Here is a 15,301-nt window from a genome sequence, read left to right as displayed (position 1 = left end):
TTCTTGTTTATAAGCCAAAACACTTTTCTCATGATATTTACAGTAGTTTGAAAGTTAGAAAGGCAGATGCTGTTATATGTTTCTGCTGTTCCTATTACCCGTGCAACGCAGGGTAGCACAGCTAGTCATGTTATATAATACTAGTACGCTTACCAGTCCCATGCACTGTGAGAGAACATCATGAGTAGTCAGACCAACCAAATACTCAGGGGGGGGGGGCGACCAACCAAATACTCAGGGGGGGCGACCAACCAAATACTCTGGAGTAATAAAATTATTACCCGCTGAATCTGAGTAACTTACCTCGTAAGCTAGTTACTAAAACAATAGCCATGTTTGCAGACGTCTTAATAATCATTCCGTTACGTGTAGTGATCAACAGTGCTAGTTAGTGACCCCAAGCGCTTTAAGCGCGAGTATTTTAACCGATGTAATGAATATTTTGACTAATATTAATCAAGTGCTCAGTTGGACACATAGTTTAATGGTTAAGCTAGCCACCTTTTGATATGGAGGTTCCGAGTTCAAATCCAGTGTATGACATATTTTTTATTGCTAGATTTTAATGGCTATAAATGGGCACTGGAATGCAAACAAAACAGACCGTCAAGAAAACAAACAAAGCACTGAGATTTATATATATTATACTAGCTGTGCTACCCGGCGTTGCCCGGGTAATAGAAAAGTCTTTGGACAGAAAATTGATTTGTATTTAACATATAACAACATTCGCCATTTTAACTTTCAAACTACATATCATGAGAAAAGTGTTTTGTCTTATAAACAATGAGAAGTAGTGAGAGTTTTGCTATTGGTCTGCGCGCTACTAGCCAGTACATTTAATAATGTGAGCGAACAGCTTCTCATGACGTTATGCTATGACCCGCGTTGTACGCAAAGCAGTTAGGTATTTGCTTTCATATAATGACTTGTTGCCTAGCTAGCAATTTGATTTCTGTAGTCTAGTGGGGGTAGGGTGTCATACTGGTGAACGGCAAGGTCCGAGATCGAATCTTTTTCAGTACGGAACCTTTATTTTAAGATTTAAAGCCGAACAATCAATCCTACAAATACACATACGACGACAAACTTTGAAAGATATAGAAAATTAGATTAGATTCCTCCAGAATTGACATCTGTAAAACTACTATACAAGGAATCTGTTCAGTTTCCCTGCTGATAAGTAACGAGTTTTCTCTTATCAATTTGTACTATTATTAGTGTTGCAACACAAGATCTGAACAATTGAAATTTAATTAAAACACTCTTCTTTACAATCGTGAATGGTTAGTCATGTCATAGTCATGTTATTTCATCAAGATGTCTAATGTTCAGTACTACCCGCAATACCTGTATATAGGTCAATGGTGTTGTGTTTGATGTTATTTTCTAACTCTATATTTTTATTTTTGTACTTGAGAATAATTAGCACACCAACACGATTATCATTTCTATTAAGTCATCAAACGTCTAACAAAATTAGTCACCGAAGCGCTAGTGAATATGCCGATGTATAGATTCTAGTGACAATGTCATTAGCAGCGTGTGCCAAAACCATCCTGGCAAAATATCGGTTAGTGTAGTCATCCCAGATATACTTGTCGTTAATGTTTCCTTTGGTCTTGCCTAGAACTGCAACTAGACATTAGTTTGTTTAATATTAATACTACATGAGGGTGTAGGCTGCTATATATGAGCAAATACTCACAGCCAGTCGGCGCTCTCTATTTATTTACTATAAAGTTTAAAGCTCCCAAAAATATCAAGTTAGGATCTGATGTTAGCTGTATCATTACTGCTAAGAAATTTTTGTGAGTCCGATACATTTAAGGGACATTCTAAAGTGAAAATGAGTGCTTCTCCGGCTGTATTTAACTCTCAGCTTGTCCATTGTTCTTTATTAGCTCACGAAACCAGCCAGCAGACATCTTAGCCTTCCTCGGCCTCGCCGGGTCCATAAAATTGACTTGATGGATACCAAACTTCTCCGAGTAACCTAATGCCCACTCAAAGTTGTCAAGCAGGGACCAGGCCGTGTACCCGATAACCTTGCAGCCATCTTGTATTGCTACAAATGGAACACACTCATTTTCAATAGATTACTTCTCCAGAGTGAAATCTACACCTACGTTAGATTATACCGTGAATACTTAGCGTTCAGGGATTGTCAGCTCCTTTCATCTCTGTGCCAACCTATCTGTGTATAATCTCACTCACAGCTGCATCATCACTACTTGTTGACTGTAGGATGTTGTATTATCACTTCATTAACTGCACAGCACTAATAACTCTAAATTGGCAGCAACTTAACAGTCCGCATTGATATCTAGTCATATCAACTCGTACTGATAGGACTGTTGTGCTTACATGACTTTCATTTTTAAATGACTAACAGCATTCCAATAAGAGAACAGGGCAGTTCATTCCGGGTTAACATTATTTCCACCTTCGAGTTTAAAATTTGAACTAAAGACAAAATGTAAAAATTACGCTGACTGAACAAAATGCCAAAATACATTACTAGATAGATTATTAAATGATCTGATAGAAGAAATTATAGTAATATAATTAAATTATATTTAGGTGGAACATCATAGCGGTAGTCATAGAGGAGCATCTATCAGGTAATTGGTTGACTTAAGACTGAGAATGGAAAGAAGCAACAGAAACATGGCTTACATGTCAGCATCTCCCTGTCACTTACTCTACAATCAATACTTGAGTGTTTATAAGCATTTGGAATTTAGTTCTCTTGTAACACAATTCTTATCTTACAGTTTATCGCCTTGTTTTTCTGGGAGAGCGTTCCGGAAGATTAACCAATTAAAGATTTAGTTTCAAACTTGTGCAGCCGTATGTTTGCACCATAATACTGATTGGTTCTATGATATACAATTGTATCTGATCCTACTAAGGTATATTCACTCACCTTGATGCATGTTGGCAATGTAACTGCTGTGATACTGGATTCTAAACTGATCGTTTAAACTCCCTGAGTGATCCGAGACTCCATTCTCTGTCACCAGTATGTCCGGGTTGCCATATGTGACACGGATATAGTTGAGCACCTTTCGCATTCCCCATGGTACTTCGTAAAGCCAAAGAGATGCAGCCCTGGTAGAAAAAAGCAAAGAGTTGTGGTACACCAACTCACTAAACAGAAAGCACTCTTATCGTTTAGCCAACAAATAGGGAGGAACATCTGCTCATAGCTTGCTATCATCTTTCTTTATAAAACTCGTTTTACCATTTTTTATTTGTATTCAGGATTTTTATTTATAAAAATCCCTAATACATCCATGATAAAATTATTTTTTTATAAAAATACTTAGACTCACACTTAGCCCTAGCTTTCAATAATCTGGTTCTCTCATCTACGGTATGAGGCGCATCTGTAGCTCCTCTATAAAGAGACTAGAGTGTACTATCACCAGTTTCACCAGAAAGATGTTACCTTGGCCATGTCGGGTCAAATGTCTCCAAAGTGTCTTGATCGGCAACAAAGCTCACCAACTCTGGGCTGTTTTGATGGTGCTCAACCAGCCTGGTTGTGTAGTGATTGACTCCAAAGAAATCGGAAGTACCTGTACAGGATTTTAGCATGTTAAAGGGACATGCTAAAATCTAATAAAGTGGTTACAGACAGTTCCCCCTATTCAGCATACTCATTGTATACCTACACTGCTGTGCTGCCTGGCGTTGCCCCGGTATTTGAAATCAGCTTATAAACAATGAAAGGTAATGAGAGTTGCCTGCCATTTGCTATTGGCCTGGCACATTGGCAATGGATAATTTGAGTGAGCTTACTAATAAGAGCTACCCCTGTCTGTGATGTTAAGCCATCACTTTGCGTCGTCGTGACCGAAAGCGGTAGCATATTTGCTCCCATATAGTGACATACATCGCCTAATGAATTTATCAAGCTCGCGTGGTTGAATTGGTAAGGCAGTCGGACTGGTGAACGGGAGGTCCTGAGATCAAATCTTCTGTGAGATGGATTCTATACTCCAAGAATTTAATAGCTGTAGCTGGACATATGCAACGACGACAATCTTTGTGAAATATAAGTGTAACAGATCAGAACAAGCTAGGATACTTTCACAGACTTTCAAAAATAATGTACATAAATTTTTTACTATATATACCATAAACCCTCTAATTGAATGCCACCCCCATTTGAACGCCACCTCTACTTGACCGCCGCTATGAGAAAAGGGTTGAAAAATAGAGCGCTACCCTCTTTTTGAACGCCATCTCCATCTGAATACTACTTTGACAATCTTTGATTTTTATGAGCCCATAATATCAAATGATCAGTAGAAAAGTGTCTACAAAATTGTATTAATAAATCAATTGTTTACATCAATAACAGTCTATTCTCTGGTTGTCGCATTCCTAAGCTTTTAGCTTGTTTTTCGTTAAAACTTTGAAAGCCACACCATAGAAACAATTAATAACTGTCTCAAGCTAATAGTAGTTCCTTGTTTCTCATGGTCTTGATACTTCGAAGTACATTGTATGTATAGAAAAACGCTTTACATTTGGGATGGTTTACATTTTAGACCAAAGGTTACGTTTAGCTAGCAAAGCTTTTACGCTTACGCGTTGCATTTGTGTTAAATGCAACGCGTTTAACACAAATATGAAGAAATATTTTTGTAGAAAACAAAAATATATTTGTTGTTTGCGTATATGTTTGTTACATATATACAAACAACAAATATATGTTGTATTTTGTATATATACAAAATACAACATATATTTTGTTGTATTCTGTGTATTACAAAATAATACAAAATATATGTGTTGTAATATATTTGTTTTGAAAACAAATATATCTTTGTTTTCAAAACAAACATATATTTGTTTTGAAAACAAACATATATTTGTTTTGAAAACAAATATATGTTTGTTTTCAAAACGTTTGTTTTGAAAACAAACATTGTATTATGTTTGTTTTGAAAATGTTAATTTTTGTTTCTGCGTGTAATATAAGTATGTTTTGTCTATATCACTTGTTTATGAATATATATTTGTATCATTTGATAGATCATTATTATTATATAACTTATAAATAAGAAAATTTATAGCGTGTTATTTAATAGCATCCTTGCGGCTATCTTAACAAAGCTTACAATGGATCGACGCTCATAACTCCACTTCTATTGCACATAAAAAGCTAGTTTTGGCTGCAAACTTTAGCAAACATATCAATGAGTGCAATGAGCTTTTATACAACATTGTTAAATATAGATATAAAATATGTGCTCAAGTTTAGAATGAAATAAAAATTGAAAGCTCAAATAAATTGCAAAGCAGGACACAGGCTATAATATCATCGTAGGTTAATCGCAAGCAATAGGTGTAAACTTGTAGAGATATTTTTGGGTTTCTCAATGCATATTTATTAATCTTGAGATCTTTGACAAGTTGGAGATAAGTTCGCAAATTTATTGCTTCTAAAAGGTTTAACATCATTCTACAGGAAAAAGAGGACAAAATATAGGCGATATTCGCTACAGTCGTAACAGGGCTAAATTTATCTTCCCAAAATTTGAACGAACCATTTGAAAAATACACCGCCAGCCTCTATTTGAACGCCACTATAAAAAAGGGCCGTAAAATAGAGCGCCGTAGTGTTCAATTAGAGGTTTTACGGTTTTTACAGTCAAGCATGGATAATTCAAACTTGAAGGGATCAAGCAAAAGTGTTCGAGCTATCGAACCACTCAAGTTATTCGAGCTCTGATACAAGTGCATGTTACTGGTTACTGGTAGATACATGTATATACACAAACTAGAAAGGAATACAGAAGCATAAATTATTTGTTGGAAATTATGACCAATGTAATAAAACATTCTTTACATCTGATCAGTGGTTGCATCTAAAATACTTATCAAGTGTAACAAGTCTTACTTATCTGTGACAAGTCATTTTGCTGAGAAAGAGAGAGTCACTGAGTGTAGATACAGACTTTAAACAGTTATTATAGTCCTCGCACTCTGTAATATCTATAAAACATCTGAGGACATCTAAAGGACCTCTGCAAGTGAATCACGTTTAACAATCTCAGTCTCATCACCATCTTCTCTTTCAGAATCAACAATACATCATCTGAACCATAGTCGGCATTGAATGAACAGCAGGTCACAGCAGGGTCACAGCAGGGTCACACAGCGCCCTTATTCCTTCTTTCCATTTAATTCACTTAATTGTACTTTCTAAGAGACTTTCGCTTTTTGATATTGCTGACAGTTTTTGTCCTGCTTCAATCTCCTCCATTTTAAATTTGTTCATAAGTTTCCCAGCTTTTACCAGGCTATTACTAAGCGGATGTCTTGTAAAATGCAGTTTTGCAAACCTTCAGGGAAGTTGTTAAGAAAAGGTTTTGCTGAGCAGAGTAATCCAAAGAAATGTTAAAAGCAAATGTTCACCTCAATTGCTAGGAATTGAGTAATTTGTTGAAATGATAATTGCAGTTTTGATAGCCATTGAGCTGAAAATCTTAGAGCCAAACACACCTTACCATATCTACAAACGGCTTTATTCTAAAAAATGGAGCCAAAGCTGTTAAGTTAAGAGCATTAGATTGGAGTTATTTAAAGCGATTTATCGTTGCATAAAAAGAGACCTAGCAATAATTATCTGTGGGGGGAGCTATACATGTTGGACTTTATATGTAGGCTAGTGTTCAAAATTTAGACAGGAACCAATAGGGAGTCTAGCCATATGGTTTAGGCTCTCCTCATGGCTTCAGCAACTCGCCCAGCCGTAGTTTGTACAAGCTGTAGTTTGTACTCCATGTCATCTGCTTTTCATCTTATTTATCAGTATGTATAATAACCAAAGGGGCGTAAAAGACTTCTGCTACCATAAATTAAACGCTATTCCGAACACCTCATCTAGAAGGACAGTCTATTCTCACAACATCCTTAAGAACCTCACACACTTTTTGTAACACTGAACTAGTAAATCTGCTTTATAGAAGAACTAGCCGAATGCCCTGCATTGCACGGGTATTAAAAACAGCTTATAAACAGTGACAGATAATATAGTTACCTGCCACTTGCCATTAGCCTGGCACATTGCCAAAAACTAATTTGAGTAAGCTGCTATCCATATTTCTAAACTTACTAATAAGAGCCATGAGAGCAAGCTTTAGTGGCGTTGCGTAACGCAGAGTGCTATGCGTATTTTAACCCAGATAACAACTCATATCACTTAATGAATCCATTGCATCTCGTGTAGCTTAATTGGTTAGGTTATTGTGGGGAACAGAATGCTTCGAGATCAAATCCAGCACAAAGTGGGTCTTTTATTATTAGATTTTAATAGCTTTTAGATTTTTAATTGCTGGACCGAGTCACGGACTTTGAGATTTATATTTATAGATTAGTCAGTGCAGTTAAATCTAATAGGCATATAATTTAGTATCATCACAACTTATTATACAATCATGCAAAGAGTATGTCAATGTGTGGGTAGGATTTGATGCTGACCTCGGATGTAGTTCATCTCATCTGAAGTGAAAGTCGGAAGTCTGGACTCTTTAAATCCTTGGGCAGCACTCTTCATGGCTACTTGGTCGATCATTGATTGTGGGTAGTTTCCATTAACATAGATGGGGTTTGCAAACCATCCTAACATAAAGTCTAAGCTTCTATCGGCAGCTGCCGTCTGATTAGCGTATTTTGGCTCTTTCCATTCAACGTTTAAAGTGATGCCAACCTTTCCTGTAAAGCAAAGGCGTATGTTATAAAAAGTTGTCTTATCTTAGCGACTAGATTATAGCACCCACATCAAAATATGGCCAACAAAATAATCATTTTTAAAAATTTACGCTGGTAAGGGGTTCAACATCCTCTTTATGCAAGCTAAAAAACTGTTTTTATTCCGCGTATAAAGACGGACATTTGATTACACGATAGTGGGAAATACCAATAGGCTATCAGTATAGCCAGGTAATGTTTTATACTCACCTGCAATCATTGGCAATACAAGGCCAAGTGTTGAGCACGACTTTCAATATTTTATGTAATATAATCTTGTCATACTGATCTTAATGTATTGAGCATTATTAGTAGAGTGAATGGGCTTCATTCGTGCCACCGAATATAATGTGAGACCAAGGAAATGATGTAAACTTCACTACATTGTCATTGATAACAAAGAAAATAATTTGTGGGCAAAAATGGACTTTAATTTTTATCCACTTTTTATGTTAATTTTATTCTTAGTCCTGTCGACTTATATAAATTGGCTGCCAAAATTAAATGCTGCTGGAAAGGTTTGGAGAACCAAATTCAGAGAGATAGACACTATCTCCTTATTCAGTAAATCCAAACAAGCTGCATTCGTGATATCTACACCCGACTCAATGCAACTTACTCTGCATCCAGTTAGAACACGACTTTTTGTACATCTATCATTGGAATGTCACTAGAAGCTGTAACTAATATACCCTACAGGATGAAAATATTCGCGGAGTTAAGTTTCGCGCAAATTGCCTTTTTTATGCATATTCGCGGACTAATTTATTCGCGAATGAACACAATCACTCTCTATTAAGGTTTAGCTCTATTGCAGCTAGCGATAGAGTTAACCCTTCACTACACTATGTGTTTAGGTTTCTATTTAGCTGACAACTTCCGAGTCGATCATGCTAAGTATCAATAGCTGATGTATTGAATGAAAGCAATCAGTTTTAAACAAGAGAATGAACTAACATAGTTAATTATGGAAAAACGTATCTGCACTGCAAATCAAATACATACTATAATGTCCAGATCGGAATCATTATCGTCCTCAACTTCGGTTTTAGATGTTGATTGAGTCGATTTTAATGTAAAGAATGTTAAAAGAGATTTTTGTGATGACGACGCCGTGCCGAATAACTTGTGGCAACCTTGAATCATTTTGTAAAGAAGTGTGATGCATTGGCAATGGGGTTAACTCAAAGCCTGGCTATGGTTTTAAAAACATTTGGAACTCAGCTATGTTTACTACTTCTGCCTAGCGGCTAGTTTTTAATTTGAGGCAGTAGTTATTCTCCTTTGTGTTAAAAATAGAATTAATGATTCACGGAATTTAATAATTCGTGGAATAGACTGTTCGCGAAATCGCGAATTATTAAATCCATCAAATATTTTCATCCTGTAGAGTAGCTGGTCTTTTCAGTACATCATGGCACTTCACATAATCAAATACTGTTTTGAGAGTAGGCAATTTCAGAAACTCTGTATTTTACTGAACTATTTCAAATGACATAAGTACAGCAAGATCTTCAAAGGTTTTAGCAACCAGGGCAAGCCGAAACTGTGTTTGGATTTGTCTTCTTCTGAGTGTTAATCTACTACTACTACCAGCTTGTTAGTTACTGCGTGCCTATTAACCATTTCGCAGGCGAGTTATTGTTGGGCTATTTGAGACCCGCGGGCAAATTAATTTTTCACAAATTGATTTAAAAAAATAATTGATACACTCTTATTTATGATATTGTATACGTGTATTATATTTTTATGATACAGGTAAATACATATAAACATGTTTCAAATCAATTCTTCATATAACCGTTTCTCTAGCTATGGTACTTTTGGAAGCATTTGCCTTGGCAGAGGCCTACACCATAGTCTTGACACCATGTGCTTATTTTTGTTCCTCTATAGCCTTGCCTTTGTCTATAGCCCTTAGAAGACGCCATGACAGTAAAATAAAGTTGTTGCACTCTGGGAAGACATTCAGAAAGCAGAAGCACAAGCTGAAACAAGCTACATTTTATTTAAAGACATTTTTATTTCGGATTTTCGTTCGTTTCGTAACTTTTCATCCTTTTTTTCTTCTCAAAACGCCTTATTTTTTTGTTGCTAACAGAGACCAATCTATTTTAATTTACTATTGGTAAAAAACATTAAACAAACACGGCAATAAGCCAACAAGAAATCAATTTATAAAAGACGTTCGTGTCATGACATAATTGTCGTTCTGCTCCCTATTGTCTGTATCGCAAAACTACAATAATTTCGCTATGCCTGCAAAAGGGTTAAGCGGAGGCCCAACAAAAAAGCAAATTTTGTATTTTTAGGTTAGCCAAAATGAGAGGGTTCTTTTAGCGTATATGTAACATTTCGACATGTCTTGTTTTTGTAAGATATGATGTGGAATTTACACGCCTCCTATTAACACGCGTGCAACAGTTGCATAATTTATGTCAGATTAGCATTTATCAATATTTTAACATGGTTTTTTTAATATTGTAACAGGTTCTTTCATGCAAAATTCAAGTCTATTGGCATACCATGGTGAGATGGTCGATATCTGATATTATAAAGGTGCCAAACAGTGGCATGAGACTTGATAAGGTTGTGGGCACACTGGTAAGGATATGTCCCGGGATGGTCTGAATAGCCGGGCGCATCCTCTCCCAGCCCGTACGCAGACCAGCAAGTTTCAAATGGCTCATTGTGTGTTAGCCAAAGCTTTACCTGCAAACACCAACTCAGGCTATACAAACAGCTCATCAGTTTGTTAGATTGGGCTTATATGTTATTTTGTGTTTATAAAAAGTAGATTGCCTTTGAAGGCACTAATTCTAGTATCACAGAACCTTCGTCCTGTATAGCATATTTGTTTGAGATTTACTTTGAAATAGGAAAAATAAAGACACTATAAGAGGGCTCGTGACAAATACCCTGATACCTTAGAGTTAAGCTCCTGAAAGCATATTCTTGCCCTTGTTATACCCTGATACCCTAGAGCCAAGCTTCTGGAAGCATATACTTGCCCTTGTTATATCCTGATACCCTAGAGCCAAGCTTCTGAAAGCATATACTGCCCTTGTTATATCCTGATACCTTAGAGCTAAGCTTCTGGAAGCATAGACTTGCCGTTGTTATACCTTGATACCTTAGAGCTAAGCTCCTGAAAGCATATACTTGCCCTTGTTATACCCTGATACCCTAGAGTTAAGCTCCTGAAAGCATATTCTTGCCCTTGTTATACCCTGATACCGTAGAGTTAAGCTACTGAAAGTATATTCTTGCCCTTGTTATACCCTGATACCTTAGAGCCAAGCTCCTGAAAACATATGCTTGCCCTTGTTATACCCTGATACCTTAGAGTTAAGCTCCTGAAAGCATATTCTTGCCCTTGTTATACCCTGATACCTTAAAGCCAAGCTTCTGAAAACATATTCTTGCCCTCGTTATATCCTGATACCTTAGAGCCAAGCTCCTGAAAACATATCCTTGCCCTTGTTATACCCTGATACCTTAGAGCCAAGCTCCTGAAAGCATATTCTTGCCCTTGTTATACCCTGATACCTTAAAGCCAAGCTTCTGAAAACATATTCTTGCCCTTGTTATATCCTGATACCTTAGAGCCAAGCTCCTGAAAACATATCCTTGCCCTTGTTATACCCTGATACCTTAGAGCCAAGCTCCTGAAAGCATATTCTTGCCCTTGTTATACCCTGATACCTTAGAGTTAAGCTCCTGAAAGCATATTCTTGCCCTTGTTATACCCTGATACCTTAAAGCCAAGCTTCTGAAAACATATTCTTGCCCTTGTTATACCCTGATACCTTAGAGCCAAGCTCCTGAAAGCATATCCTTGCGTAATCTTCAAAGTAAGAAATGATTGATTCATTTAGCCAGCCCCCAGCATCTTGAAGGGGCTGAGGTAGGTCCCAATGATAGAGAGTTGCCAATGGTATGATGTTATTTCCTGTAAGCTCATCTACCAAGTCTCTGTAGTACTGCATCCCTTTCTCATTGTAGGAAGCTGCAGTGCCATCTGGAAGAATTCTAGACCAGGAAATGGAGAATCTGTAGTGAGACAGCTAAAAAACAGGACAATTATGCTTTGAAAACCTAATAGCATTGATATTTTAGCAGAATGAGAAAAGATCTGAAAACGTCCTTATGAAGCTATGAAGGTCATTGAAGGTCATTGGTCTTTTCTATCGAATGATTTTTAAACTGGATTATTTACCTACTCCAGTCTTTCACAAAATATTTTCATATACACATTTATTTCATTTTTAAAACAGGTTTTTGACACATTTTTAAAATTAAAATTATTTAATTTAAATTTTTATTATTTTATTAAAATTTCAAAAGGAGTCCTTCAGAATAATAATTAATCTCTTTCCCAAACGCTTTCTCAAGGAACTTTGCAAGGAATTAAAATATGCACCAATAGTAGTGGCGCTAAGAACAGAACAAGAATTTTGATTTGAGGAATAATAATGTCAAGGATTTCTGCAAGAATTGATATATCAAGGCCAAAGTATCCTGGAAAAAAATAAGTTTTTGAAATTCTAGTACTTGCTTCATCCTCGCAACAGTGTTATGCAGAGTAGAGTCGAGACATTGGACAAGTGTAATTTCTTGTCCTTGACATTTTATAGAAATCAATTTCTTTTCCTATGGATTGTATATTGTTTTTTGTTTTTAATAATTTTAATTTTAAAATTATTTTTATTTTAGTTAGCTTTGAATTAATCTAGAGTGATTGAATTCCTACTATTCATAAGCAGAACTACTCTCATTGTATTTTCTGTTTCACAACAAAACATTCTCATTAGTATTAAGCGAACCAATCATAACAAAGTGGCAGCTCCAAAGATCAAGCATTTCTGACATAGTATTTAATTTAGTATTTAATTATAGTAACTGTTATATTTATGTTGATATGTGCACAATTGTAAGTGGCATATGTCCAACTAGTTAAAATACGGAATAACTTGTGTGTAGCGTATCATATGATCTGCAATAACTTGTGTGTAGCGTATCATATGATATGCAATAACTTGTGTGTAGCGTATCATATGATATGCAATTTAATCTAATGAATATAATCAGATCACAAGTTATAATAATCTAGCATTTTTATTTCTCTTACAAATTGCTGCAATCAGGATACGGAGCAGACGTGAATAGGCTGGCAGCCAACACTAATGTCAACTGCAGCATCGACAGTTGCAGGTTTGCCAGTGAATTCGATCATATTTTCTGGAGGCGTGTTTGCCTGAGGTTGCACCTTCGCTTGTTCACTCACCCCAATAGACTTCATGAGTTGTACATCTTCCTTGTATTTGTGGTAACTGTCACAAGCTACGTCCCCTGTCTCATTATTAACAACATGCCCACCTTCATGGGTAAATGTGTCCCAAACGTTCACTCCTTTGCCTGCAAGTTTCCCAAATCAAAACTTCATATTTTGGCATCTCAGCATTTCTATTGGATGCAAAAACTCAAACCAACTTGTTAAAGGAGTTTTAAGCTAATTGAAATGTCAAGGCCAAAGTATTCTGGAAGAGAAATAAGTTTAAGTAATATATAAAGGATCTCGAAAAAAGCTAAAGGAAAATATAAGATGGAGTTGTCCGTTCATAACCTCTAACGGTGGTTATGTATAAGAATAGCAAAAGAGTGTTTTGTTTATATCACTACGATATTTATTAATACTAACATTAGATTTAAAGTAGATGCAGTAGTTATCTAACCTTGCACCAAAATAGCTCAAATATCGCAATATAGATCCAGTATTCCCAAATGTTTCTCGACTAAATTTTCTTTGTTTCCTTTTTGTTAGCCTTTCAATGAACAAGTTGAAGTGATTTAGCAAAAACTTGCAAGGAAAAGATCAAGAAAAACTTATTTTGGTGTATGTTAGCTATAATAATGGCAGCTGGTTTAGTGTATACCCTGTTCTCCCCGGAATTGCATTCAATTTTACGTGCCTCCATTTGGATCAACTGAGGATAGAGCTCAGAAAAAATAATCACACATCTCCAAAGATAGTAGCGAATGCCTAGAGATTGTATCATAAGTCCAAAGATAGTAACACATGTCCAAAGATAGTAGCCCATATCCAAAGATAGTAGCCCATATCCAAAGATTGTAGCCCATATCCAAAGATAGTAGCCCATATCCAAAGATTGTAGCACATATCCAAAGATAGTAGCCCATATTCAAAGATTGTAGCCCATATCCAAAGATTGTAGCCCATATCCAAAGATAGTAGCACATCTCCAAAGATAGTAGCGAACGCCTAGAGATTGTAACACAAGTCCAAAGATAGTAACACATGCTCAATGTGTTACCATCTTTGAAAGTGTTAGTATATGTCCAGCAATAGTAGCGCATGTTCTAAGCTATTGGTTCCTATTAGTAAATGGCACTAATAAGCTACAACCTAGCTAATATGAACGTTCAGTCAGGACTGGAATAGGCCTACGCCATCACTTGTAAGTACAAGTAACTAGTGTTACAGCTACAAGCCCTCTAGTAGTCTGTAGACTATATCACTCGTGTCTCAAAATATATATTTACCATCTGCATTCCAAGCGCCCTCAACTTGGTAAGACGCTGTTGCCGTGCCCCACAGGAAGTTCTCTGGAAATTTCTGGAATCTCCGTTGTTTGGGGAAACAGGTTGAGGCAAATGGTAGTAATAATGCTAGTAGCAAAGGTAGGCGAGCTGAAGGCATAGCTAAGCAATGGTAGAATACTGTTTGTGTTGCTAAAGTTCACCATTTTGTAGGCCGTAGCCAGAAAAAGTATAAAGGGGTAAGTATTACAGTACATAGATAGAAGCTCTCAATTCCAGGTATAAAAGGCACTACCTGTGTACATAGAGTATAGCATAGTAGCCTTTTTACCTTGTGGTGTCTACACCTCTACAATCTCTCTGTTGTTTGCTGCATGATACTATCCACCCCTTAAATCTGTGTCGAAGAGGACAAATTAGATGTTTATTTAACAAGTGTCAAGATAAGGTGGATCGGTCATCAACGAATGAGCTCGGCTATGGCCTACGAGAATCTAAAAATAGCCTATATATTCAGTTAGCTTTTATACTACTAGGCAAGAAATGCTTTAGGGTTTAGGGAAAATACAGGCAGACATTTGACCTTGTACCAGCCCCTGTAGCTGTATCAAGTTTACAGAACAAACTTTTACATATTTTGGTGTGTCAGAGTAGGTCTCTGGCAGCTAGCACATGCTGTGTGCGCCAGTCTAACTAGCAGCTAGCACATGCTGTGTGCGCCAGTCTAACGTTTGTGTGCGCCTACACTCATACAACTAGTACGAGTTGTCTCACCGCTTTTTCAGTTTGGAGGGGAGCTAAATCTGAACAGAGAGGCATTTGCATTCTGCGCCCACTGCTTTTCTCCGATGCTAAAGCAACTAATAGCCTACAATGTACCTGCGGTAGATAACTGGTGTATCTACTCACGCTAACAATTGATATGTGAGCAGTAATAATGGCAAAGGTACATGCATGTAATAGACAGCAG

At 36.7% G+C, this 15,301-nt stretch overlaps 1 protein-coding gene across 1 annotated transcript; it reads right to left on the bottom strand.

Annotated features, from left to right (window-relative positions):
* Nucleotides 1-1,442: 1,442 nt before the first annotated feature.
* LOC137392306 (cytosolic beta-glucosidase-like) lies at nucleotides 1,443-14,491 on the bottom strand. The gene is made up of 8 exons (XM_068078977.1): nucleotides 14,335-14,491; nucleotides 13,058-13,188; nucleotides 11,580-11,837; nucleotides 10,296-10,482; nucleotides 7,501-7,734; nucleotides 3,455-3,584; nucleotides 2,930-3,114; nucleotides 1,443-2,068 (listed from the first exon to the last, which is right to left on the bottom strand). Exons 1-8 carry the CDS (start codon nucleotides 14,489-14,491, stop codon nucleotides 1,872-1,874), a joined length of 1,479 nt encoding a protein of 492 aa, XP_067935078.1. The 3' UTR covers nucleotides 1,443-1,871.
* Between the last annotated feature and the right edge of the window lie 810 nt (nucleotides 14,492-15,301).

The sequence above is a fragment of the Watersipora subatra genome, chromosome 3 (assembly GCF_963576615.1).
Source record: "Watersipora subatra chromosome 3, tzWatSuba1.1, whole genome shotgun sequence".
Taxonomy (NCBI): Eukaryota; Metazoa; Bryozoa; class Gymnolaemata; order Cheilostomatida; family Watersiporidae; genus Watersipora; species Watersipora subatra.
The sequence above is the reverse complement of the archived record's forward strand: the minus strand, read 5'-3'. Positions and strand labels throughout refer to the sequence as shown.